Here is a 24,985-nt window from a genome sequence, read left to right on the forward strand (position 1 = left end):
AGCAAGGTATAAAAAGTGGAGTGTTGATTTAATAATTTAGAAAAAAACAACTGTTTATTACATTATTCATCTCAGCAGCCAAGTCCAAACAGGAACTTGGGAATGTAAACACGCGATTTCCAATGACCCGATCACGCGGGCTAAAAACAAAGAAAATCACAGAGCAATTCATTTGGTTCGAACGCCACAGTGTTGAGTCCAAATTTATATGACACAGTAGATCCGAGGTGCGAAGAAAACCGTTTTCCAGTCGTAAAACTCCTTCCCCTGATGGCGCGACAATCATGTCGTGTACAAAAAGCAAAATCAACCGCACACTATTTGGCTAACAAATGTATAGAAGCGTGATTGCAAATTAGTGGTGTATCGATTTGCAATCAGGTGTACCCCAAGAGTTGTTGTCGTTTTAGTGCAAAGGTTTTGGTTCTTCTCCCAACCCGCCAGCGAGGCGATACACTGCGAGGCTCACTTCGTGCGCCAGGGAGTCGGCGCTTTCCTAAAACACACACACACACACGCGCGAACACATTTACGGTAAACAAAATTGCCGAATCGGAAGGCAGACAGACGCCGTCCTCACCTGAGTGTCGGCCTCGGCGTAAACTCTGACCACGTCCTCGGTGCCGGACGGCCTCACGAAGGAGCGGGCCAGCCGGTACTTCCCCACCGAGGCGTCGATGGCGTCTTGTAGGCCCGGCGGGCTCACCGCGCGTCTCTCGGCGTCGGTCGTGCCGATCACCCGCCGGTCCGACACCTGCCGCGTGAACAGACGACGACGCCGTATGCTTAACATTTACTCTTGTCAATTGTGATGTGGACAAAATAAAGTCCAAAGTGAACATTTTGTGGAGGAAAAAAAAAAAAAAAAAAAGACAATTTAGGGTTGCTTAAGTGCCTCCAAAAATGGAGTAGAAACACTTTTGCTGTGATCAGCCGTTTAAAAAGGGAAAATAACAAAAATAGTTATTTTATTTATAATAATAATAATAAATACCTTACCGTAGTTTCTGGCCTAAGCTGCAACTTTTTTCACACGCTTTCAACCCTGCGGTTTATGCGGCTAATTTGTGCATTTTTTTCCCCTAAACGGCCGCAAGGAGGCGCTCGAGCGGAATAGGTGAGACGGGTGGAATATATGTGCCGAGGAAGTGACTTTTACCGGTCCGGTGTAACGGTCTGAGCGCTCCCCCGTGCTGAAAATTGTCTCCTTGTGATTAACTCGCATGTGCATTAACATACGCGTATACTTTGTAAATTTCCGTCCATTCTGAAACACCCCCATCCATGCTTCAACATGTGCCATTCGTCATGTCGCCGAGTGTTCATGTTCGCTGTGGACGTCTCAGAAAGACGAAGACAGCGAACGTAAACATGTGTGTACATCTTTTTTATCATCAACTTTTGTTTTAAGGTTAGGTTATAACATATGTTAGCTCCCTCTATGTTGAAGAAGGGGAACTATGCGACCGGGAGATTTCCCAGTAAGCGTCTGCTACGTATCCAAAGCTCCCCTGTTAGCAACGCGTGCGCATTCATCACAGGGAGACTTTCCAGCACGGGGGAGGGCTCAGACCGTCACACCGGCTCTGTTAGCGCTGCGCTAGCATGTCCATGCCGTGTCACAATTATTTTTACCAGTGTGTTTTTTTTCTAACCCGCCCTGTTAGCGCGGTGCGAGCGTTAGCATTTGCGTTAGCGCAACACCGCTAGCGTTAAACTCTCTGTGTACCGTCTTTCTTTGTAAATATCTCGTTTCTCAATGTGGGCACTTTCGGCTTTTACACAGCTGCGGTGTGCTTATGTACCACATGGTATTTCCTTTACAAATGTACTGTGTGAGGCTTATAACCAGGTGGGCTCTGTAGGCCAGGAATTACGGTACTTTGTTTACTACATGTAGCGCCGTTCCACCACTCCATGCTAGCAGTAATTAACCTCTGCGTCCACTTTTTGTTGAGGTGTGAGCGAATCAGAATCTAGCACGTAACCGGTATTTAAAACAAAAAACAAAAACATGGAAGTCAAGGCACCGCTGCACATATTTCTCCTTGCCTTGACTTTAATCTGCCTGTTGGGCAGGTCCGTGTAGATGGCGTCCCACTGCTGCACGGTCATCCCCTTCAAGGCCAATATCGCCTCGATCAGCAGCATGTCGGAAATGGCGTCGCCGACCGTCTACGGGAGGACACGCGCACAGCGGGAGTTACTTCAGCGTTGTGAAAAGAACGACGCCGCCGTTATTAAGGCGGTAACCTGGTTGATGACGTTGATGGTGTGCTGCAGAAGAATGGCCGCTCTCTTCCTGCCGTCGTCCGCGCCGACGTCCTCCGCCAGTCGCTTGATCTTCTCCTCGGCCGCGCTGCTGAACAACACCTGAACAGACGCCGTCACTGTGGGGGGGGGTGTCATGGCTAAGGATGGAAATCCGGTATATGCGCAAGCTAGGTCCGTATTGGGCAAAACGAGCCGGAGCGCCTCAATGGGAAGCAAGTTGGGTTCAATACATTATCTCATAAATCTGTTGACGCAGGATTATGGATTATGCCCTAATATGTACCATCATTTCTCCAAAACAATGCGCACATTTTTCAAAAAGTTAATAGAGCGCATTATATTTAGGTATAGGGAAAATGAAAAAAAAAAAAAATACAATCACATTTTTTTTGTATACAGGTACATAGAGTGGTAAAAAAAAGGTATAAATATACATTTTGATATGATATTCGATGTGTTATGTTACACATTTTCATATATTACTGTAACCTGAACTCTATGACCTCCTCAGGCAGCTTGCATTTTACAATTGTTAGCGTAGCATGCTCGTTGCTACTGCACCAAAGATCAGAAACGACCGCCCATGAGTTTGTTTTAACTTAAACTAAGACAAAAAAATGTTGACTACAACAGCTAGTTGTGCAGCTGCTTTTAAAAGAAATGTGTCATCACTTGTGACAGATGATGGCGGCGACCCGGAAGTTGCGCCGCAGTCCGAAACGACGATAGCTCGCTTAAGTGGCTTCAAAACAACGTGAGATCAAACTATATAATACGAGTGTCATGGGGTCATTTAAAAAAAAAAAAAAAAAAAAGGAGACCGCACACAATTGAAATGCTCGGTTTTTAAAAACATGCACATTACTATTGATGATTGTTCAACGGATAGTTTTTTGAAAAACAATACAGATACAAACCTAACAAAATATAAATTCAGATCATTCCTAATATTCTGAGCATATGGGTAGCGGCAAATTGGTGGTGTGCACGGGAGGTCGCTTACGGTGCCGTGGCCGTTAGCCTCAAAGTAAACGGCCGTGTCAAACTCCTGCGCCGCGTGATGGAGGTGCTTCACTCCCGTCTTTGTGCATCTCACAATCACCTGAACCAGCACGGGGGAAAAAAAAAAAAAAAAAAAAAGCATGCAAGCGTCACCGTTGAGTCAAATTGCTTTCGTTCATCCTTCAAAAAGGTGCTACGACGCATGCGCCCACCTTCACGGTGTCCTCCAGGTAGCGTGTGGAGCTGCCGTTAGCGTACGCGGTTTGCACCACTGCGATCTTCAAATTTAGACCGGCCTTGAAAATGCAGCAACGTTTATTAACAGCAGTCGTCAACCCCAACCACAGGGCCACCAAAAAAAAAAAAAAAAAAATTGCTGCGTACGCCATACCTGCATGAACAGCTCTTTGAGGAACGTGCTGATGAGCGTCGCTATCTTGTCTCCGTCCAGCAGGTGGAAGCGACCGTCCGAGTCGGTGTAGTAATAAACGATGCGGTCGGCGTCACCGTCAAACGAACAGCAACGCTCGCCGCTGCGGACCTTCACACCTATTACCACGGGAACCCGAAGAGAATTAAATATTTTCCAGTATATGAATCCTAAAAGGCTAAAAAAAAAAAAAAAAAAAAATCTTACCTGTGGGCGGCTTTTGCTGCACTTTGACAAAGTCGGCCCCGCATTGGTGGTTGAGTTTCCCGTGGCCTTCGTTGAAAAGTGAAATTTGCAGCTCCCTCTTGAGGTGGTGCTCCATCTCGCGCACTTTCAGCGCACCGATGCCGTTGGCGCCGTCCACCGTCAGGTGCTTCTGGTCGTCCGTACGGTTGGGCGTCTGCACACCAGACAACAGCAAAAAAAAAAAAAAAAAAAAAAAAGGACTTAGATGAGTTCATTTCCTGATGACTTTTTGGCATTGCCTCCAGACATTTGACAACAGTTACTGTAATTTCTCAAAAATAAAGCAACATTTTTTTCCAAAAATATTTTCAAAAAGCCAAAAGCGCATTATATTTAGGTATGGATGAAAAATGAAAAAAATACAATCACATTGCATACTCGTATAAGGGTACATAGAGTAGTTAAAAAAGGGTATTCAAATACATTGACATATTTGATGTCTTATGTTTCACATTTATATAAATTACGCTAATGTGCGCCACCAACGTGAACTCTGACCTCCTCGGGTGGGGGTTGCATTTTACGATCGTTAGCGTAACATATTTTTAACGACTGCACCAAACATCAGAAACAACGATGATGACTTTTTTAAAAAAAAAAACACTACAAGTACAAACATTAAAAATACCAACCAGCAAAATAGAAAGAGATAATTCCAAATATTTTGAGCATACAGTTAGCAGAAAATTAGTGGTGCGCGTTGTACATGGGTAGAAAGGTTTTCCTGATTTTTTTTTTTTTTTTTTTAGGTCAATTTTGTTGGTGGGCATTATACTGGAGAAATTACGGTATCTGGATTTTCAAAACAAGCTCATTGCTTTTTTCGAAATTCTTTGTCAGTCACGATTTTTTTATTTTTTGTACTTCTATCACACACATCCATCCCACATACGTTCTTGGTGAGTTCGATGAACGCCTGGCAGAGTTTGACGTAGTATCCTTCCACCGAGGCCTCGCCGTAGCGGCCCTGCGTGTTGTGACAGCAAACCATGTAGTGGAGCTGCGGGGTGGTCACCAAGCCGTAGTCTTAAATTGGACAGACCGACGTGACAAGTCAAGTTTCAAAACAAAAAGGATACCGGACACAGCAGAACTTTGATTAAACGGTAGTGTCCGTTAAACGCACCGTACGGGTGAGCGACACAAACCTTTGCTGCGTCCTCTCAACGACGACACGCCGTCCAGTACCGCTTGTGACAGACTGGCGCTGCTGCTCCTGCATGCATTACTCAGATTCAGGAGGAAGGCTCAACGCTGAATTTGAAGTCAAGGAATAAAAAAAAAAAAAAAAAAAATCTTTCCCTCAAGATTCTTGTAATTAGCAAAGGTTTAGTTAACTTTTGATTTCAGATGGTGAAAAAAAAAAAAAAAAAAGCTGGTGTATGTAAACGTCACGTTTCAACCCTGTCCTGTACCTGGTATCTTTGCCCACAAACACTGAGGCCTCCTGGCTCCAGTCGATGTCCTCTTTCTCCACGATGTCCTCCAGCACCGAAATCAACTCCCGCTGCTCCGCGTTGGCCAGCCGGGTGGCGTACCCCTCCCAGGCGGGCGCCACCATCTCGCCCATGGGGTCGACCACCTTCACCCCGTTGTCCTCCTGCGAAACCGACGGCAAGCTGAGGCAGAGGAAGGCGTCGACTTTTACTTGCGCCGTTCGAGGGGGGGGGGGGAGTGGGTGGTGGCACCTCGGGGTTGTGGGAGGCAGTGACCATGACGCCGTTGGTCGCTTTGGTCTGTTTGGATCGCAGCGCGGCCAGCAGGCCCATGCGGAACATGACGTGATCCAGTTGGCCGGCGTTGGCCCGGAAACCGGCAGTGCCGTACTCCAAGTTCAACCCTGGCGGTTTCGGGTGCACGCTGGACAGTTTTGACACGTCCTCAAAGAAGGCCATGGCTGAGACAAACGTCACAAACACGTTAGTCACCACAGGTGCAATGATTAACTCACATTTGATAATTGGTTAATATTTCAGAGACCTTGGCCAACGTTCAATTGTCAGAATTCTCTGAATTTCAGGCTCTCAGTAGTAAATAATAGTATATAAAATAATATTAAAGCAGTAAACAAATATATTTATAATAATAAAGAAAACACATTATCATTCTTTCATCAAAACAAGACATTTTCAATTTTTTTTTAATTTGAAAAAAAATGATCAACATTTTTTCAGGAAACGGATTGATGGCCCGGTTTAGTTTTAAATAACATTAAAATGAAAAAAAAAAAAAAAGTACAATGCCAGAGGCAAAGTTCAAACTCCATAAAGTCATTCAGCAGGGAACGACACGCCCAACTCGCTGAAATTCTCTCTTAAACGCTTTTCAATCGTGCAGACCCAAAAGACAAACTGATGCTACGAAAACGCCGGACAACCTGCAAACTAAAGCGAACCAGGACGGTCGCCGCACACAGATTTCAACCGCATTTACTTACTACCTGTTGTTGTTGTTGTTCTTTCCAGCGTGGCAAAATTTACACGTCAGCTTCCGGGGACGTCTTCTTCGGCTTCTTCTTCTGGAGTTCTGCGGCGGTTCTGTACACTCGACTGGTGCATTGTCGCTACCTCTTGGTCAGCTGTGACAACTGCATCGTAAAAAAATATCTGCGTTTCCAAGTCTTTTATATTATTTACTTGTTCTCATAAATTCAAATAAATCCCGAATGTATGATTGTTTTTCCCCAAAATTTAATTCCAATCCCTCCTCCATTCACTACTCTTCTTCAAGACATTTATTTCTCTATATAGCTTAGCACAACGTAACACCATTGATTGATTCAACCCCTATATGAATAATTATTTTGTATTATATAATCAATTTCACCATAATTGATTACACACCTTAACGGTATTTTAATAAATGTTGGCAACCAGTTCAGGGTGCAGTCTGCCTTTCGCTTAATGTTGCTTTTTATTTTAGTTGTTCATAAAAATTACTAAGCAACAACACTTTTCCATGGCCTTTGTGGATTTGATGAGGGAAGAAAATATATAATATTAAATTAAAGGACGTTTTCGAACGAGAGGGAAGTTAGCATTTCCTGTGACGTCACATCACATGACACACATGCTTCTCGTCAATGTTAAACAACCAGCACACGGGATTAATTTTTTATATGTACAAATTTTAAAATAGTCGAGGATTTAAAACGAAATAGTATCTCAAGTGAGGCAAAAAATTTGAGAAATAAAGTAATTTAAGGCCTTAGAGAGGGAGAGGATGGACATTTCCGGGTAAAACAGTGACGTCAATTTGCCGTGGAAGTACGCAGAAAATTCATACAAAAAAAGACATTTACAGTCAAATGTTATCTATGTTTTCTCTTTTTTATTATTATTTTTTTACAATTTAAAAAAAGGGAGGCGGTCGGACATTTCTGGGTACCGCGGATGACACACTGAAAAAAAAAAAAAAGATTGGATCGCGTATACACGTCGAGCGGAATGTGGATTGGTTGAAGCTAGTTGGCCGCCATCTTGGTAATCCCCAAACGTGTGGAGAACATGGTTTACAGGTTGGATTATGGGGGTTGGGTTCTCAAAAGTTTGGCAAGTAGAATTAAAACATGTCGTTTGAGCTTGACATTTTTCAGTTCTGGATTTTTAATTTGATTTTGTAAGACAAAAAAGGCTAAGTGCAACGGAAAGACTACCAAGGGCACGATTTCCGTGATATCTTAACTTTTCCCAAAATACGATGTGAAGCACTATCATTATAACATGGAAAAAAAAAATAAGCATTTTTTTTGTCATAAAAACATTACATTTTAAGTCAATCAGTTCGATATATTTTTGGAAATAAGGACTCACAATGGGAAAATATGCTAAACGCATTGTTCATTTGTTTTCTCTGGAACGTCCTAGACAGAAAATGTAAACATATTTCCTCGCATTTGAAAATCAAATTCAATTTGCAGTGTTCTGTATTATGAAATTCATCAAAAATTTCACCGAAAATTGGTTTTCTTGCTGATCCACTGATGAAGTTTGGAAAAATATTTACATCACTTAAAGCTTTGGCCTATAAAGGTGAAGCAGAGAGTGAACAACAACCGTGAACAAAACTTTGTTCAAGTGAATTAAGCTAATCAGAACACATAAAAACCCTTTCGAAACAAACTTTAACAGTCTTTCTAATTTACCTGTGGAATGTTTTCGCACAGCCACGAAAGTGGCGATTAACGCACAGGTCGGCATGGTTGTTTTGGGAGTATCAAGATGGCCGATAGCGACGACAGTTTTGGAGGCCAGTGAGCAATCCAGTCTTTTTTTTTTTTTTTTTTTTTTTTAATTTTTAAGATCAGTGGTATGACATGATGACACCTGTCAAGTGACAACCCCACACAGAGTGCTAAAAAGAAGCAGATAAAAAACAATAATACGTTGCAAATAATACTGCAAATTCCACGGTCATTTATGAGTCATTTACTGCACAGCACCAAGCCTGTGTCGTGTGTGCCTGCGTGGGCTGATCCGTGTGTGTGTCACCCCGCCGCGTCCACGGTCGTCTGCCCCGGCGGAGGAAAGCCTTCGACGGGCCGCAGTGATTGACGCCAAATCGCGATTATTAGTCTAAGGGAAGCACAAAAGGGATTTCCGTCGTGGCTTCTTTGCTCCACCCCCTCCATCTCTCTTTTTTTTTTTTTTTTGTGCGCACACGTTTTGCGCATTCGGTGCCGCAGAAAAAAAAGCGTCGCGCATTTTGGACGATTCGAGGGAATAAAGTCGAAGCGGAAAACGGGCGCGCTTATGGAGCGTTGATTTATGTGCCCCGTTAAGGAATTTTTTTTTTTTTTAATAAAAAGGAGGCTGCGTGTGATATTTTTGAAGGATTTGGACTGCAGGGCGAGGAAAGAGCGGCTTGTTACATAAGCGAGGGGCTTGAGCTGGCCAGGGTGCTGAAAAGCGCACATCCACGTAAGTCCGACCCCCGCAAAAGCGCATTTTTATCATAAAAAAAAACATTAATTTGATGCCAGATTAACCATTTTGTGGGGATATTTTTCTACCCCTACAGGAAGAAGGTCACAGGCCCGTTTGGTGTGCTGCTCGTGGTGATTAATGACAGATCGTTGAAAGATTTATCATTATTATTTTTTAAACAAAAGCGTTCCATAAAAGGGGGGTCCAAATGTCGGGACAGACGCTCACGGACCGAATCGCCGCGGCCCAGTACCAGCTGACGGGCTCGGACATGGCGAGGGCGGTGTGCAAGGCCACCACGCACGAAGTGATGGCGCCCAAGAAGAAGCACCTGGAATGTGAGTACAAGCGTGCGTGCGTGCGGGCGGGTAAGCACGTTAGTGCGTTAGCATCCACAAGCGTTCGGGTCCTGCCCTGATTTGCGAGTTTGATTCCTTGCCGGGGCCACGCACGCGAGCAACAGGATTCACTCGTTTTAATTCAATTTAGAAATGCATTTGAACCACAGTTGTCTTGAGATACAAGTGAAATTGATGGAAATGCTCTCCATTCATACTAGGCCGCCCTGCCTCCGCCTAAAAAGGTTCTATTATGTATTTTAATGAGGACAAATAACACCCCATAACGTTGTATTTTATAAAACTATACAGAAATGAAATTGAGTTTTTTTTGTTGTTGTCACTCTCCATCAATTGAAGGGCCACTTAAAACAGGATATCTGTCAAACAGATATAGTGTACACTTGAACGTCTCCAGCTCATCAGTTCGGCACTAATATTAGTTGGTTTTTTTTGTGGAGGATAAAGAATATATGACTGCGAGTACTATTATATTGTCGCTACACAGGTAGACAGACCCGAATGTGGTGAAGATGACTGATGTTGGAATATGTTGATTAAGAAATATTAGAGGATTTATATGTATTAAATGTATCGGCATTGATTTGGGAATGGTGCCATGGAGAATGCGGGATTATGAAAAATATGAGTTTGCCAAATGTGGCAAATAGTCTCAGGAGGTACAGAAGGATGAGTTAATGTTGGAAAATTTCAACTCATTCATCCACCTATCGATCCATTTTCTGAGCTGTCTATCCTCACAAGGGTCGCGGGAGTGCTGGAGCATATCCTATTCATTCAGTGTGAATTTTTTTTTCATGGAAAATATGAAAACGTGTCAGGCGGCACGGTGGCCTCAGCTGGTAAAGTGTAGGCCTCACAGTTCTGAGGACCCGGGTTCAATCCCGGCCCCGCCTGTGTGGAGTTTGCATGTTCTCCCCCCGTGCCTGCGTGGGTTTTCTCCGGGCACTCCGGTTTCCTCCCGCATCCCAAAAACATGCAACACTCTAAATTGCCCCTAGGTGTGATCGTGAGTGTTTGTTTCGATGTGCCCTGCGATTGGGTGGCGACCAGTTCAGGGTGTACCCCGCCTCCTGCCCGTTGACAGCTGGGATAGGCTCCAGCATTCCGCAAGACCCTTGTGAGGATAAGCGGCTCAGAAAATGGATCGATAGGTGGATGATTGAGTCTTTTTTTTTTTTTTTTTTTTTTTGCTGTGATCTTTACGGCCACTGGTGCGCAGGCGTCTTACATCGCGATCCGCTCCCCTGGTGAATTATTCACTCATCAGCCAACGGCCGCCCTGCATTATTTAGACTGCAAAAGGCGACAATGTTTCTTTCCTCCTCTTGGAACCGAAGCTAAAAACGTCAGGCCCCGCGGGACTCCACCGATATATCATCATCATCATCATCATCAATACTGTACTGTCGTGCTAGGTTGGTGGTTTCCGCCGGTATTCGCCTCAGAAACCCCACGCACTCGCCCAACGACTCTTGTGGGATCGATTAGACGTGCAGTCGCTCAACACAAATTCTTGTTTAAGGCTGCGCTGTGTGTCTTTGTAGGCCGGCGCGCAGGAGGACGTTTCGAACCCGGGTATTTCCCAAGCACCCATTCCGCTCCTAACACGGGAAAGACACGAGCGAGATCAGCTCATGTTTCTGTTTTTATCAGCGGAATTTGGGACTCGGGTCCTCACTGGAGACTTCCCCAACTAAACCTGAATACCATCACGTCGCAATTTTCCGCACCATTAGAAATACGTGAAACGCAAAGATGAAATATAAAGAGGTGCATCGTTTGGAGCAGTTCTGACTCAATATTTACCGTAACTACCGGTGTACAGAGTGCACCTGGTTGTAAGCCTCACCCAGTACATTTGTAAAGGAAATAGCATTTGGTATATACTGTGCAGCGCTAGCATTAAACTCTTTTTGTGTACCAAGGCTTATAACCAGGTGCGCTAACGCTAACGCTAGCACAGCATCAGCACATAAACCGCAGGGTTGAAAAGCATGTGGAAAAAAGTGCGGCTTGTAGGCCGGAAATTACGGTGTATTGTGACATGACAAGATGAACACCGCCAGGCGCATTTTGCTCATCGAGGTTAGCCGTAGCAAGTTTTCCTCTCAGCAACCAATGAGAGGACAGAAAAATGCTGACATCATCAAGGCCAAACTTCAACTCTGATTGGATAAAAGAAACACTTCAATTGCGAATATAATTTAAGTTAAATTAGTTGCTTGGCAGATTAGATTGACTCGGCAAGACATGTGCTGAAATCTGATTGGACAAAATAAATCCTGCAAGCAGCCGAGCGAAACACTGAAATGAAGACAATATACTGCTGGGAATAAATTCTTACTATTTAAGGCAGGGGGGGGGTCAAACTCATTTTTGTCACGGGTCACATTGTAGTTCGGGTTTCCCCTCAGAGGGCCGTCATAAGTGCGGAACGAAAATATGTAATCATCATCATCTTTACATAATCAATTTATGAACTAGTTTTGGAATCAAGAAATCAAGAACAATCACAGAAATTGACACTCTAGATTTGGCTTCGCGGGCCACATAAAATCATGTGGCGGGCCAGATCTGGCCCCCAGGCCTTGAGTTTGACACTTGTGATTTAGAGTTGAATTCGTTCAGCGGGAACACTCAAAACGCTCGTATCTCAAGTCATCTTTTCCCCATGAAATGAGTGAAACTTTCATTTATCCGTTCCAGCCTGCGCCACAAACGTCAAAATCAGTTTTTTTGAAATATTGCACTTAGCAGTACCGTAGTGAAAAAAAAAAAAAACATTTTCTTTCCACATCCTTGCCAACACGTAAAATGGCAACGCCGATGGTGGCCGAAGGAAGGGCGAACGAGGAGGATGCCAGGAAAAAAAGGATAAAAGGAAAATGTTGTTTAACGGCATACTTCCTTTGTGCCCACCGTGCTATTCGCTTCTCTCTGTGACCCCTAATGAGGTGCCAGTGCTGTGTCCAAATGGGCACTCGGGGGCGCATTCATAGAGAACACGAGGCTGGGCAAGGTCATCTGAAACGACACCGGAGCGGCCATGTTAAAAATAATTTTTACATTATGCTCTATAAATATATACTGCTACTTAGAGGTTATTAAAAAGGTGTACTTTCATTCCAATATACCTCTATAAAGTGTCTAATATTACGATAGATGTATAATGTTGTTATACATAATGCTATGATTATCTATTTTCTTTGCCGCTTATCCTCACGAGGGTCATGGGGAGTGCTGGAGCCTATCCCTGCTGTCGCCGGGAGGAGGCGGGGTACACCCTCAACTGGTCGCCAGCCAATCGCAGGGGACATTGAGACAAACAGCCACACTCACAATCACACCTAGGGGCAATTTAGAGTGTCCAATTAATGTTGCATGTTTTTGGGGATGTGGGAGGAAAACTGAGTCGCGACTTCACGCATTTCACCTACTGCGTCTGATAAACAAAGGGATTATTGTATATTAGTTTTGTGTTCAAAGAAACGAACATTTGTATTTTGCATTATTCCATGAATACTTTTTGTGAGTTTTGTGCTTGTTGGTTTGCTGTGAGATTTTTTTTTTTTTTGTGTGTGGGGGAGGAAAAATGTCCGCCTTGGCCGAAGGTTGAGAGACACCGGCTCAACTCGCACTCCTTCCCGGCACCCGCACTTCGTACTGCGCCTTTAATGCCGGCGCCGCGTCACGCGCTGACTGGCGCGATGCTATCTCGCTAATAAGAAGGCCGCCGGGTCACTTGTTGCCATGACGACGCGCCCTCTCGCATCCAAAATCGCCCGACGGCAAAAAGAAACCGCGGCCGGCGATTGTAACGTGATTATTTAAAGTCACCGAGTTGGTGACGACGCTGCGCTCGGTGTTCATTCTTTGAGCCATGGGATTACCGTAAGAGTCTTTATATAGCTCGGCCGATCCTCATCCTCGCACACACACTCACTGTATGTACACTAAGTATTTGTTTACTTCATTCAAGGATGTCTCAACAACGTAATACGATACAAATAATAAGCATATACGGATGCCGGTTGGTGTTTACGAGCGACTCAACAGTGAAGCTACTTGAGTGTCCAATGAACGCGCACTTGTTATGATATTATATAAGTAGCCACTGCTTGCGCTAAAAAATTCCCCGGGGGTGGGGGGGGGGGCAACAGCCATATTGCACGTACATTGAGTGACGACCCGTGGACATGCATCGAGTAGCGTGAGGAGCATCAGGACGGGAGGATGGATTTGGCGGAAGACAAAGACACACTAGTGATTAGGGATAATCTCTTTACAAAAGGGCCCCCCGAGACCCCGTCCAGCCATAACCCCCCCCAACAGTGTCTTCGTGTTCTGTGGGGCGGGGTGGGGAAAGGGTATATTCCACGTTTTCTCATCCACACAGCCCAGAATTTACAGTGTCAGCAATCCTGTAATATTTGTTGCTATTTTTCTTACCTGCAAGAAATCCAACCAATTTTGTCAAAATGTCACCGCTGCTCCTCCGCATTGAGAGGAGCGAGATGAGGTGGCTGGGGAATCTGATTCGGATGTCTCCCGGACGCCTCCCTGGTGAGGTGTTCCGGGCACGTCCCGCCGGAAAGAGAAACCAGTGATGACCCAGGACACGCTGGGGAGAATCTGTCTCTCGGCTGGCCTGGGAACGCCCCTTGGTCCCTCCGGAAGAGCTCGAAGAAGTGGCTGGGGAAGGGGAATTCTGGGTATCCCCGCTGAAGCTACTTCCCCTGCGACCCAACCCGGAAAAACTGTAGATAATGGATACATTTGTTCATTTTCTTGTTGACAAAAATAAATGACCAATAATTTCAGGATTTGTCAAAATGTCACCGCTTCTCCTCCGCATACAGATGAGCCAGAGGAGGTGGCTGGGGAATCTGATTCGGATTTCTTCCGGACGCCTCCCAGGTGAGGTGTTCCGGGTATGTCCCACCGGAAGGAGACCCCGGGGACGACCCAAGACACGCTGGAGAGACTATGTCTCTCGGCTGGCTTGGGAACGCCCCGGGATCCCCCCCGGAAGAGCTGGAAGAAGTGGCTGGGGAAAGGGAAGTCTGGGTATCCCTGCTGAAGCTACTTCCCCCTCAACCTGACCCAGAAAAGCAGTAGAAAATGGATGGATGGATTTGTTAATTTTCTTGTTGACAAAAATAAATGACCAATTATTTCACGAGATAAATTAATCAGCTTTAATGGCTAAGTATGATCAAAATAAATAACGAAAAAATAGATTAAGAGCTAATTTTATGGAAAGACGAGCCTGAACGCATGCAACGGCAGTCTGGATAGTCCAGTTCGATAAAGGCTCAGTCGGCTAGACTGAAGAACGGAGCGGGAGTGTCTCGGCCCCTCTTTTTCTAGACTGTTCCACATGTCTGCGGTTGAGTGAGTGACTGGATAATTTTAGACAAGGTCAAGGCCTGTCGAGCGCTAACGGCCTTCGTCGGCTCGCATTAACGAAGAAAGACTTCTTCCACAGTTTCAAGGCATGACGAGTACAGTTCGTCTTAAATATAATGTAATGTTAATTTTTCTCAATTGGCGCAATGCATCATGGGATCACGGGTTATATTTAACTTGCCTTGTGAGCCTCGGCTGGTCACCATACTTTTCAAGATGCATTATTAACATTAACATTAGTGAGTATAATTTGTTCTGTGAGCACACTTGTAAGTCACATCTCAAATCATCGTTAACCATGGAAATTAATATAAATGTCATTAATCCGTTTCTACCTAAAAGTTAGTTATGGATTTTTTGGGCCATAATAACTTCATACAAACATACAGCAATTGGTGCTCATTGGTGTATGGATGGGTGTATGTGAGCTGCAATATTAGTTGTGCTCCAGAGAAGATAAAAAATACGTACTATTTATATTGTTTGTCTGCCTGTGCTGAGCCACCGTTTGTGTTCAAATGTCCGTTGCGCCAAAGGGTATCGCACTGTCGCACTATCAAACGGTATTCCCTAATTCCATGACCTTTGCATCCGCAGACCTGGTTTCGGCCACCAACACCACCAACGTGAACATCCCCCAGATGGCCGACACACTTTTCGAGCGGGCCACCAACGCCAGCTGGGTGGTGGTCTTCAAGGCCCTCGTCACCACCCACCACATGTGCGTGCACGGGAACGAGGTGCGTACGCTCCGCTGCCGTCGCTCTGGCGTCGGTCCGCTTCTTTCTAAACCACTTCACCCCCCCCCCCCCCCGCCGCAGAGGTTCATCCAGTACTTGGCCTCCAGGACTTCGCTGTTCAACCTCAGCAACTTCATTGACAAAACTGGATCTCATGGTATGAACGACGTTTGATCTATAACAAAGCGAGACGGCACTTGTCGGGGGGGGGGGGGGGACTGTACGTGCAGGATGCGCGCGAGTATAAAGGCGGCGTGTGGAAAACATATTTCGGTTTGTTTTACTGTTAAACTGATGCATTAAACAAAAGAAAATTAAACATTGAGTATTAAAACCAAAATGTTCTACCAAAATATGTCATGTAATCTAACGTACATCCACTAGCTTAATGCTAACATAATGTGAAACGCTGTAGACGAGCTCACGAAAAAACGTGATTATAAATCTATAAAAACAAAAATTGACTTTAAAACTTAGCAACCACATATACAGACAGAAACTCCTGTACATACGTAAAGTATACCTGAATGTGATACTTGAGTAAAAGTATCTTCACAGAAAACAAGTTAGCCTAACCTTGAAAAAATATTGAGTTGAAAGAGTGTTACAGTGTCGGATATTTGCTGTAATTAAGTGCAAACGTTATTTTGATATCGAGTGTACTCAGTATTGTACATAAAAGTATTTCTCGACGTTCCATGCGTGCACTCACAGCTGACAACGAGGCACTTTAAAAGGGGCCTCGCACGTGGACTATCCGAAGGGAAGATGCATTTTCGGGGTGTTGTTGTAGCTAGCTAGCGAGCTAACAGCATGTCGCCATTGTGCCAGATAACTGCTGATGCCAAGGGATTCAAATTCTTTGGGGGGATATTTGCTGTAATTAAGTACAAAACGTTCTTTTGATATCAAATGTACTCAGTATTGAACATAAAAGTATATTCTGTCTTTCTCGACGTTCCATGCGTGCACTCACAGCTGACAACGAGGCACTTTAAAAGGGGCCTCGCACGTGGACTATCCGAAGGGAAGATGCATTTTCGGGGGGTTGTTGTAGCTAGCTAGCGAGCTAACAGCATGTCGCCATTGTGCCAGATAACTGCTGATGCCAAGGGATTCAAATTCTTTAGGGGGATATTTGCTGTAATTAAGTACAAAACGTTCTTTTGATATCAAATGTACTCAGTATTGAACATAAAAGTATATTCTGTCTTTCTCGACGTTCCATGCGTGCACTCACAGCTGACAACGAGGCACTTTAAAAGGGGCCTCGCACGTGGACTATCCGAAGGGAAGATGCATTTTCGGGGGGTTGTTGTAGCTAGCTAGCTAGCTAGCTAGCTAACTGCATGTTGCCATTGTGCCAGACAACAGTTGATGCCAATGAAGGGGTTCAAATTCTTTTGGGGGGGGGGGGGGGACTGTACGTGCAGGATGCGCGCGAGTATAAAGGCGGCGTGTGGAAAACATATTTCGGTTTGTTTTACTGTTAAACTGATGCATTAAACAAAAGAAAATTAAACATTGAGTATTAAAACCAAAATGTTCTACCAAAATATGTCATGTAATCTAACGTACATCCACTAGCTTAATGCTAACATAATGTGAAACGCTGTAGACGAGCTCACGAAAAAACGTGATTATAAATCTATAAAAACAAAAATTGACTTTAAAACTTAGCAACCACATATACAGACAGAAACTCCTGTACATACGTAAAGTATACCTGAATGTGATACTTGAGTAAAAGTATCTTCACAGAAAACAAGTTAGCCTAACCTTGAAAAAATATTGAGTTGAAAGAGTGTTACAGTGTCGGATATTTGCTGTAATTAAGTACAAAACGTTCTTTTGATATCAAATGTACTCAGTATTGAACATAAAAGTATATTCTGTCTTTCTCGACGTTCCATGCGTGCACTCACAGCTGACAACGAGGCACTTTAAAAGGGGCCTCGCACGTGGACTATCCGAAGGGAAGATGCATTTTCGGGGGGTTGTTGTAGCTAGCTAGCTAGCTAGCTAACTGCATGTTGCCATTGTGCCAGACAACAGTTGATGCCAATGAAGGGGTTCAAATTCTTTTGGGGGGGGGGGGGGTCCAAAGTGCTCCACTAGGCAACGTTTTAGGCAGGCAAAAAAAAAAAAAAAAAATAGGCTGCAAAAAAGTGTCGCTTTAAAGACGCTCTCTTTGGAAGGCTACGACATGTCTACATTCATCAGACGGTACGGCCGCTACCTGAACGAGAAAGCCTTTGCCTACCGTCAGATGGCTTTCGACTTCACCCGAGTCAAGAAGGGGTACGTCGCCGCCCGCCAACGACGCTCGCCCTAACACGTTTCCCTCGATTAAAAGCGGCTTTGTCAACCAGGGCCGAGGGCGTGATGAGGACCATGACCACGGAGAAGCTCCTGAAGGGCATGCCCGTCCTGCAGACTCAGATCGACACGCTCCTGGAGTTCGACGTGAGTCGTCGCCGCCGCCGCCGCCGCTTCTCTTGATCCGCCGGCTTTCCAAAACGAACGCCTCGGCCGCTCGCTGGCAGGTTCATCCCAAGGAGCTGAACAACGGCATCATCAACGCCGCGTTCCTGCTGCTCTTCAAGGACCTGGTCAAGCTCTTCGCGTCCTACAATGACGGCGTCATCAACATGTTAGGTTAGTTGCGCGTCTGACGGAAACTTGGGGTGAGCGTCCACGTTCGAGTTTGAAAAACTGGTCCTGAGACAGGACATCTGGAAATGAGATAAAAATCATCAACAACAAAGTATATATAATGAACCAATTTTGGGAATAATGACTCACGGCGGCTGGTGAAGCGTCGGCTTCGCAGTTCTGAGGACCTGGGTTCCATTCCGGCCCCGCCTGTGTGGAGTTTGCGTGTTCTCCCCGTGCCTACGTGCGTTTTCTCTGGGTGGCCGGGCACTCCGGTTTCCTCCCACATCCCCAAAACATGCAAAATTAATTGGACACACTAAATTGCCCCTTGGTGTGATTGTGACTGCGGCTGTTTGTCTTGATGTGCCCTGCGATTGGCTGGTGACCAGTTCAGGGTGTACCCTGCCTCCTGCCTCTTGACAGCTGGGATAGGCTCCAGCACTCCCTGCGACCCTCGTGAGGATAAGCGGCAAAGAAAATGGATAGATGGATGACTTACGGCATTTTTATGTATCATACCAGAGTGAAAAGAAGCTAACTATTATATTTCTAACAATTATCGTCACTTAGCCACGTTGCACTGTATAAACTTTACGATGGGATGTGTGACTTTTTACATTTTTGGAATTTTTTTTTTTTTCTAATACAGAGAAATATTTCAAGATGAAAAAAAGCGACTGCAAGGAGGCGCTGGAGATCTACAAGAGATTCTTGACCCGGGTGACGAAGATCGGAGAATTCATGAAGCTGGCGGAGGTACGGCGTTTAAGAATTCATCATATTTGTCATTGTGGTGTCATTGTAATATTTTCGCTTGAACAAAAAAAAAAAAAAAATTTGTTTGCTAATAAGTATCTAAGCTTTTATTTTATTTTATTATTATTTTTCATGATTATTTATCTATTTATTAGAATTTCATCCCGATTTATGAAAGAATTTTAGTGCCAATGTCCTTATAAAGTGTGCTGTACACTGATTACGGAGCCGGTCGTGGGCGAGTGATTCCCGACGCTGCTTTATTTCTCTCCCCAGACCGTCGGCGTTGACAAAAACGACATTCCCGACATCAACTACGTAAGTCGCCGGCAAACCGACCCCATGCGTACGCGCACGGCGCCTCACCCGCCAAACGTGTCCCCCGCCCACGGCCAGTGCCTCCACCCGGGCGCGGCGGTGGACCTGGCACAGTCGGACCACGACGGCCGCCCGTTTAAAGCGCCGGAGGATCCGGTAACCGTAGTAACGGGCGAGTGCCCACATGCGGGATGGAGTGTCGGCATGCTAATCCCGTTTGACACCCGAGCCGGACACGCACACTCTTGATTGTGTTTCTGTGTGTAGTCTTCAAAAAGCCTCGTCACTGTTGTTGGAAGACACTCTTTTTTCCCCACTGGTGAAACGTCAAAAAAAGAAAGAAATGTTTGCATCTATTCACTGATATAAATTATCAATACACTTCATTTCCTTGTGTTTCTCATGGGTGCGCTGTTTCCAGTTGTGTTCGATTTATTATTATTTCTTTCGGTCCAATCAGATTTCAGCCTGTGCGCATGTGTGTGTGTGTCACTGTAATCTGGCGGGGGCCTTCAGAACCACCCTTCTGATGTCATTGAAATTCTGAGAGTTTTTCGTGAACCCATTCCATAGAGCCCGTGCAACTACGTCATCAAATCACGTCGCCATATTGCCGGTCAAGCTAAGCAGTGTTCGATGCTAAGTCGGTTGGAGACAACGCAGAAATATGACTAATAGCACGACGCCCAGAGTCTTGTCCGATACCGTTAGACATTTACAAGGTGAACATAAACGTAGGTACGTGGAAAAACTTGATAAACTCGGCATAGAGGAACCGTATTTAATGCCGAAGTCGATTATTTGCTGATAAGAAATTGGACTGTTAATTCGCTTCCGCTTGTCTTTGCAAGAACAAAAACAAAAGTTTGAATGTGTATAAAAGTCTGGACGCATACGAATACTTGGTTGCTGGATCTGGGCTCAATCAAGAAAAAATCCCATATAGTGATGGAGCCACCTAGGTTTTTTCAGTACAAATACCAATATTTAAATCAATGACCCCTGGTTTTACACAAACTCGCATAATTGTGACCGTGGGTCGGCTCCCCCGTACACGGAAGCGTGTTGCAGCCACACGTTAACCTACGTATACCTCTGTGTGATGTCTGTCGGGGAGAGGTTTACTGAAGTTTAACGTGTGGCTGCAACACGCTTCCGTGTACGTTGGAGACGACTCCCTGTCATTCTTTTCTTGTTGTTGTTGTTGTTTTTTTTTTAAACTCATTGTTCTCAAATAAGACAACTTAGCATTATAAATACTTTAAGGTAATTTTTGAGATTGAGAAGAATAATTCCTACCTGAAGTGAAGTGATCGCTACACAGTCTTGTGAATTTAGTCGGGCACCATCCATCACGTTCAATTGCCGAAATCCATCGATATTTTCTGGTCTTTTCAGCCGGTATTCCATAGAATGATCTATTTGAAGAATTGTCTTGTCTTGTTCAACCAACAGCACAACAAGTCTCGGCCATTGTGAATATTCTGACTCGGTTCGGTATCCCCCACGCTGTCGAGCAGCTCTTTTTGACCGGCAATATGGCGCCGCGAAAATGGTGACGTCACGTGCGCGGGCTCTTTAGGTGATTTCTATAACTGTCACGTTGATAGTGGTGGTATTTTGAGTTGTATTAAGTCAGGTAAGTCCCCACTGAAGGCCGAGGTACCAGATTATTATGTATTTATATTTAACCCCGCCCCCCTCCCCACGTTCCTGATTGTTGTTATTGTGCGGCAGGCCCCCAGCAGTATCCTGGAGTCTCTGGAAACGCACATGAATGGCCTGGAGGACGTTAAGGGGGGCAAGAAGGGGTAAGCACACCATAAATATCCTTCAATATCTTTTTTTTTTTTTTTTGGGGGGGGGGGGGATATAGCGTTTGCATTGTTTTGCCAAAAAAATGTCAAAGGCAGAGACTTGTAACATTGTTTTTAGCGATATACATCCATCACTATTTGTTTGGGTAACGCAAAATCGACCTCATCGCTTTTACGTCAGCCTTGTGGGATTTTCCAGGATTTTCCCGACTTCTGTCCACGCCGCAAATGTGTTGTTAATTTCATAATTTATATTACGTATTAAAACAAGATTCCAGCCATGTTTAAACAGTCATAAGAATTCTGCAATTTTTTTGATGAAGGAAGGAAGGTGGTAAAGGTTCTAAAGTGGACTGGTGATGTAATTCTTTCATTTCCTTTAACACTTCCTCTCTTTTATTTCCCCTTTTTCATTCATTTGGGATCCCCAGTGAAGGGTGAGCATAAACGGCGTTGTTGGCCTCGGGGCCCGCAAACCTCCTCGAATCATGTTCTTCTATTATTTCATTTTATTTTATTTTATGTTTCACATCCCAGCCCAGTAAAACGAGACTATTCGCATGGGAACCAAGCAGGAGATCCCCTGGGAATAGAAAACGTACAGTTCACTACACTGGACGTCATTCAAAGTGTGTACGTGTGTGTGAATTTGGAATACATGTGCGAACTCCGCAAGACGCACATGCCACACAGACCTGCAATATGAATCATAATGCGATGTGTTCTCGCAAGAATTTAGTGAAAAATCCTGCAAATATTGAGCTTTCTTTTCCATTTGAATGCACATTTGAAATTAATTCAGTAATTAAATAATTTGCGATTTGAATACGTTGTACTGAGAATTACAATTGTAATTTTCTTTGTATTATAAATATTGTATAAAGTAAAATAATGATCCTCAAAATTTTTATGAGAGAAGGCTGCATAATATGAAGAAGTTTATTCCCAAATTTACTCGTTAGTTTTGCACGATACTGAATCATAAACATCGTAGACCTGGATCCTGATCCTGGATTTGGAATAAACCCTTCCAATGATCACTTGATACCCAGGTTTTTCCTTTAATTCAAGCATTTATCACTATTCTTGTTCTTTTTTTTTTTTGACCAGAAGTCCAACAATAACCCATTTTCCTTTTTCCGTTCCCTCCTTTTAGCTCTCCGACTAAGGTAAGCGTCCCGCTTTGTAAGGATGCGACCCACTTGTGCCAGACGGCAAGCGTGATGGTGCGCCCCCGCAGGGCTCTCCCACAAACAACATGTCTCCGACTTCCACTCCGGCCAAGTCTTCAAACGCCGTCCCCGTGCTTCAGCCCCCGCCCGGGGAGAGCGCCGCCGCGGCCGCCGCCACCGTGGCGGCCCCCGAGCCAGCAGAAGAGTACGTAGCGTTTTTACCGTAGTACTATCTGCAGTACCGTGCGTCATCATGAGCTTGGTTTACACTGTACAGTGATTCCTCGGTTCTCGACCACGATCCGTTCCAGAAAACGGTTCGAGAAGTGAATCGATGTTTCCCATTACAATGAATGGAAAAAGAAATAATGCGTTCCAAGCCTAAAAAAATTAAGCTTTTCAAAGCATTTTTTTTTAAAGCTTTTCCTGATACTAAACTGCAGAGTAGAAATACATTTATGGTTTAAATACTTTATATAATAAAATAATTCAACAAATATATTTATTTTTTGTTTAAAATGTATGCTTTAGTAGTACGGTACGCTAGACTGGGAGTGCATTGCCATATCTGAAGCGACTCAGTTGGTCTGGCCGTGCACAATAGGTTGTTTCTGGATTTTGTCAGGTGCGTTCAAGTACCGATTTTCGTTTGAAAACAGAAGCAAAAAAAAATCTTGAAATTTTCATTCGAAAACTGATTTGTTCGAAAGTGGCGACGTTCGAGAACCGAGGCTACTGTACTTGGTATTCTGATTAGAACCGATTCAGAAGCCCAAATGGATGAAAAAGGTCTTTAGAAACACCTCAACCGAAGTCCAAATCGTTCCTCACAATGTACAGAACGGGTGTGTAATGAGATCGTGTCCTTTTGGTTTCTAACTTGATCGTGCAGTTCTTTGTTGGACCTGGATCCTCTTTCCTCCTCTGGGCCTCCAGCTGCATCGGCCGGTCCCACGTCCTGGGGTGGTAAGACCCCCCGACGCCCGCTATTTTAGTTGGCCCTGCAAATATAAGAGTTGAGCGAACGGCAGAGAATCGAGTTTCTACTCACTGACGACTTGTGTTGTTCTTTTTGCAGACCTTCTCGGATCAGGTGAGCATTTTTCTCTTGGTTTTGAGTGTCGTGTCTTTCAAGTCCAGCGGTGGGCCGCCACACATTAGATAATCAGCATCGCTGACAAGTACGATGCACAGTGCAACCGCGGTTCTCGACCACAATCCGTTCCAGAAGGCGGTCTGAGAACCAATTTGTTCGAAAACCGAATCGATATTTCCCACGTCTGCGTACAGAGGCTGCGTTACACACAATAACAACGTGCCTCGTGGATCAGCTGGTCGGGCCGGGCGCGTTATGTTATTTTCGGGTCTTGTCACGGGTTCACGTAGCGATTTTCATTCGAAAACAGAAGCAAAAAAGTCTCGAAATTTTCGACTTTCGAGAACCCAGTATTCACTGTATTTTATTACCGGTAATTTTGTGCAAGCATTCGGATGAATGTTGATTGTGCGCGAGGTGATGCCTGCGGCCCAGTTGTGCGCTGATGTTCTACGTTTTCGTTTACTGTTGATGGTTTTTATGACTCCGAGGTGACGGTGAGGTTCCCAAGACGCCAACGAAAGGCTGAGTTAGCAAGCGCTCCTCCCACCGCTGTTGGCGTCTAAATGTTTCAGAAAATGTTCCAGTGTGTTCCGGATCGTGTTGGACTGGACGTGGCACGTTGACCTCCTTGTTTGTCTCCTCAAAACTGTTCTTCTCTTTAGTCTCAGTGGTCTTGTTCTTGTCTCTCTCTCTCTCTCTCTCTCTCTCTCTTTCTTCCCCCTCCCTCCACATCTTCCATTGTCTGAATTTTGCTTTTTCAACAACGGGGGCAACTTCTTTTTCTTAATTTTGATTGGAATTTTCCTTTTGTTCAATTGGGCTTCTTTTGCATTTTCAACCCGCTCAACACGGGTTTCGTTTTACTTGATTTGGGGACTGGCAAAACCCCACCCTCCCGCACAACCCCCTCACCCCTTTCCTCAGAAATGGGCGATTCCTTGCTAGCCGAGCCCACGCTGGCAGCGGAGGCCGGGGCCCCCTCCCCCGCCGCCGCCGCCGCCGCCTCCTCCGCGCCCGCCCCCGCGGCGCCAGAAGCCGGAGTCCCTCTAGCTCCTCCCACTAGCACAGCGGCCGCCACCTCCCCTGGCGCCACCAATATGGATCTGTTAGGAGGTTAGTGGGCTTCCAGGGAGCGGGGTTGTGTACCTCTCGCCTCCTCCCTGGCAAGCTCAACCCCCCCCACAAGAACCCGTCTGATCATGTGATGCCACTTTTAGCTGCATGCACGTCCAGTCTGTGGACTGACATTTAAATTACAGCCCAGGTTTGAGTGTCAAACTACGAGGTTCTTCTTCTTCTGCGATGAGCGGAGATCGCAGTTGGCGCTCGACCCTTTAAACTAATCAAAGCGGTGATTTTATTCCTTAATTACTACCAAGTGGTGATTAATTGACTAAAATTCACAGGCTGTAATCTAAAGTGTAAGTGCAGGAAAAATGAAAGGAAAAATGCAATATAGTGGAACCACTCAGGTTGGACATCCGTCCAGAATTTGAAAAACTTACTAAATATTCGGATTAGGGTTAGGCAAGATGACCCAAACCACATGGAAAGGACAGGAAGAGTCGGTAGCAGAGGACCAGTTCCTTGTACACCGCAGCATTACGATCAATTTTTAACAAAACGAGCTTACTCAAATGTATCTAACCTAACATTTTTCATTTGTATTGTCTTAAAACAAAAACAGAATTTCAATCTTGAGGCGACATGAAGCTGCACAGCTCCCGGAAAATTAGGGTACAGGCAAAGTTTTATCGCACTTCTCAGGCAGTTCTAC

At 44.8% G+C, this 24,985-nt stretch overlaps 2 protein-coding genes across 13 annotated transcripts in view; one reads left to right on the forward strand and one right to left on the reverse strand.

Annotated features, from left to right (window-relative positions):
• Window positions 1-9: 9 nt before the first annotated feature.
• Window positions 10-6,539, reverse strand: pgm3 (phosphoglucomutase 3). Of its 4 annotated transcripts, none has more exons than XM_061811567.1 (13): window positions 6,393-6,539; window positions 5,641-5,849; window positions 5,368-5,552; window positions 5,101-5,168; window positions 4,845-4,978; window positions 3,914-4,106; window positions 3,668-3,825; window positions 3,489-3,572; window positions 3,278-3,376; window positions 2,254-2,373; window positions 2,053-2,175; window positions 581-754; window positions 10-496 (listed from the first exon to the last, which is right to left on the reverse strand). In XM_061811567.1, the coding sequence occupies exons 2-13, from the start codon at window positions 5,845-5,847 to the stop codon at window positions 407-409; spliced, it is 1,635 nt and encodes a 544-aa protein (XP_061667551.1). In that variant the 5' UTR covers window positions 5,848-5,849; window positions 6,393-6,539; the 3' UTR covers window positions 10-406. The 4 variants fall into 4 exon arrangements, with proteins under 4 accessions (XP_061667551.1, XP_061667552.1, XP_061667553.1 ...); XM_061811568.1 differs by having other exon boundaries at window positions 6,390-6,539; XM_061811569.1 differs by lacking the exon at window positions 6,393-6,539 and adding an exon at window positions 6,330-6,385.
• Window positions 6,540-8,624: 2,085 nt separating this feature from the next.
• Window positions 8,625-24,985, forward strand: part of LOC133496237 (clathrin coat assembly protein AP180-like) — a 28,156-nt gene continuing 11,795 nt past the window's right edge. For 8 of the 9 annotated variants that reach the window (XR_009793758.1, XR_009793759.1, XR_009793760.1 and 5 more), the window contains exons 1-14: window positions 8,625-8,871; window positions 8,972-9,215; window positions 15,246-15,388; window positions 15,470-15,545; window positions 17,587-17,689; window positions 17,761-17,854; window positions 17,935-18,046; window positions 18,696-18,802; window positions 19,079-19,120; window positions 20,858-20,931; window positions 22,094-22,106; window positions 22,178-22,314; window positions 23,002-23,075; window positions 23,188-23,202. Coding sequence is in view for 6 of the 9 variants with exons in the window: in XM_061811561.1 (XP_061667545.1) it covers window positions 9,086-9,215; window positions 15,246-15,388; window positions 15,470-15,545; window positions 17,587-17,689; window positions 17,761-17,854; window positions 17,935-18,046; window positions 18,696-18,802; window positions 19,079-19,120; window positions 20,858-20,931; window positions 22,094-22,106; window positions 22,178-22,314; window positions 23,002-23,075; window positions 23,188-23,202 (1,120 nt within the window). In the remaining 3 variants the exon portion in view is untranslated. Of the gene's footprint in view, window positions 8,872-8,971; window positions 9,216-15,245; window positions 15,389-15,469; window positions 15,546-17,586; window positions 17,690-17,760; window positions 17,855-17,934; window positions 18,047-18,695; window positions 18,803-19,078; window positions 19,121-20,857; window positions 20,932-22,093; window positions 22,107-22,177; window positions 22,315-23,001; window positions 23,076-23,187; window positions 23,203-24,132; window positions 24,322-24,985 lie in introns of all 9 variants that reach the window. The other variant, XM_061811566.1, reaches the window with a different exon arrangement.

The sequence above is a fragment of the Syngnathoides biaculeatus genome, chromosome 23 (assembly GCF_019802595.1).
Source record: "Syngnathoides biaculeatus isolate LvHL_M chromosome 23, ASM1980259v1, whole genome shotgun sequence".
Lineage (NCBI taxonomy): Eukaryota > Metazoa > Chordata > Actinopteri > Syngnathiformes > Syngnathidae > Syngnathoides > Syngnathoides biaculeatus.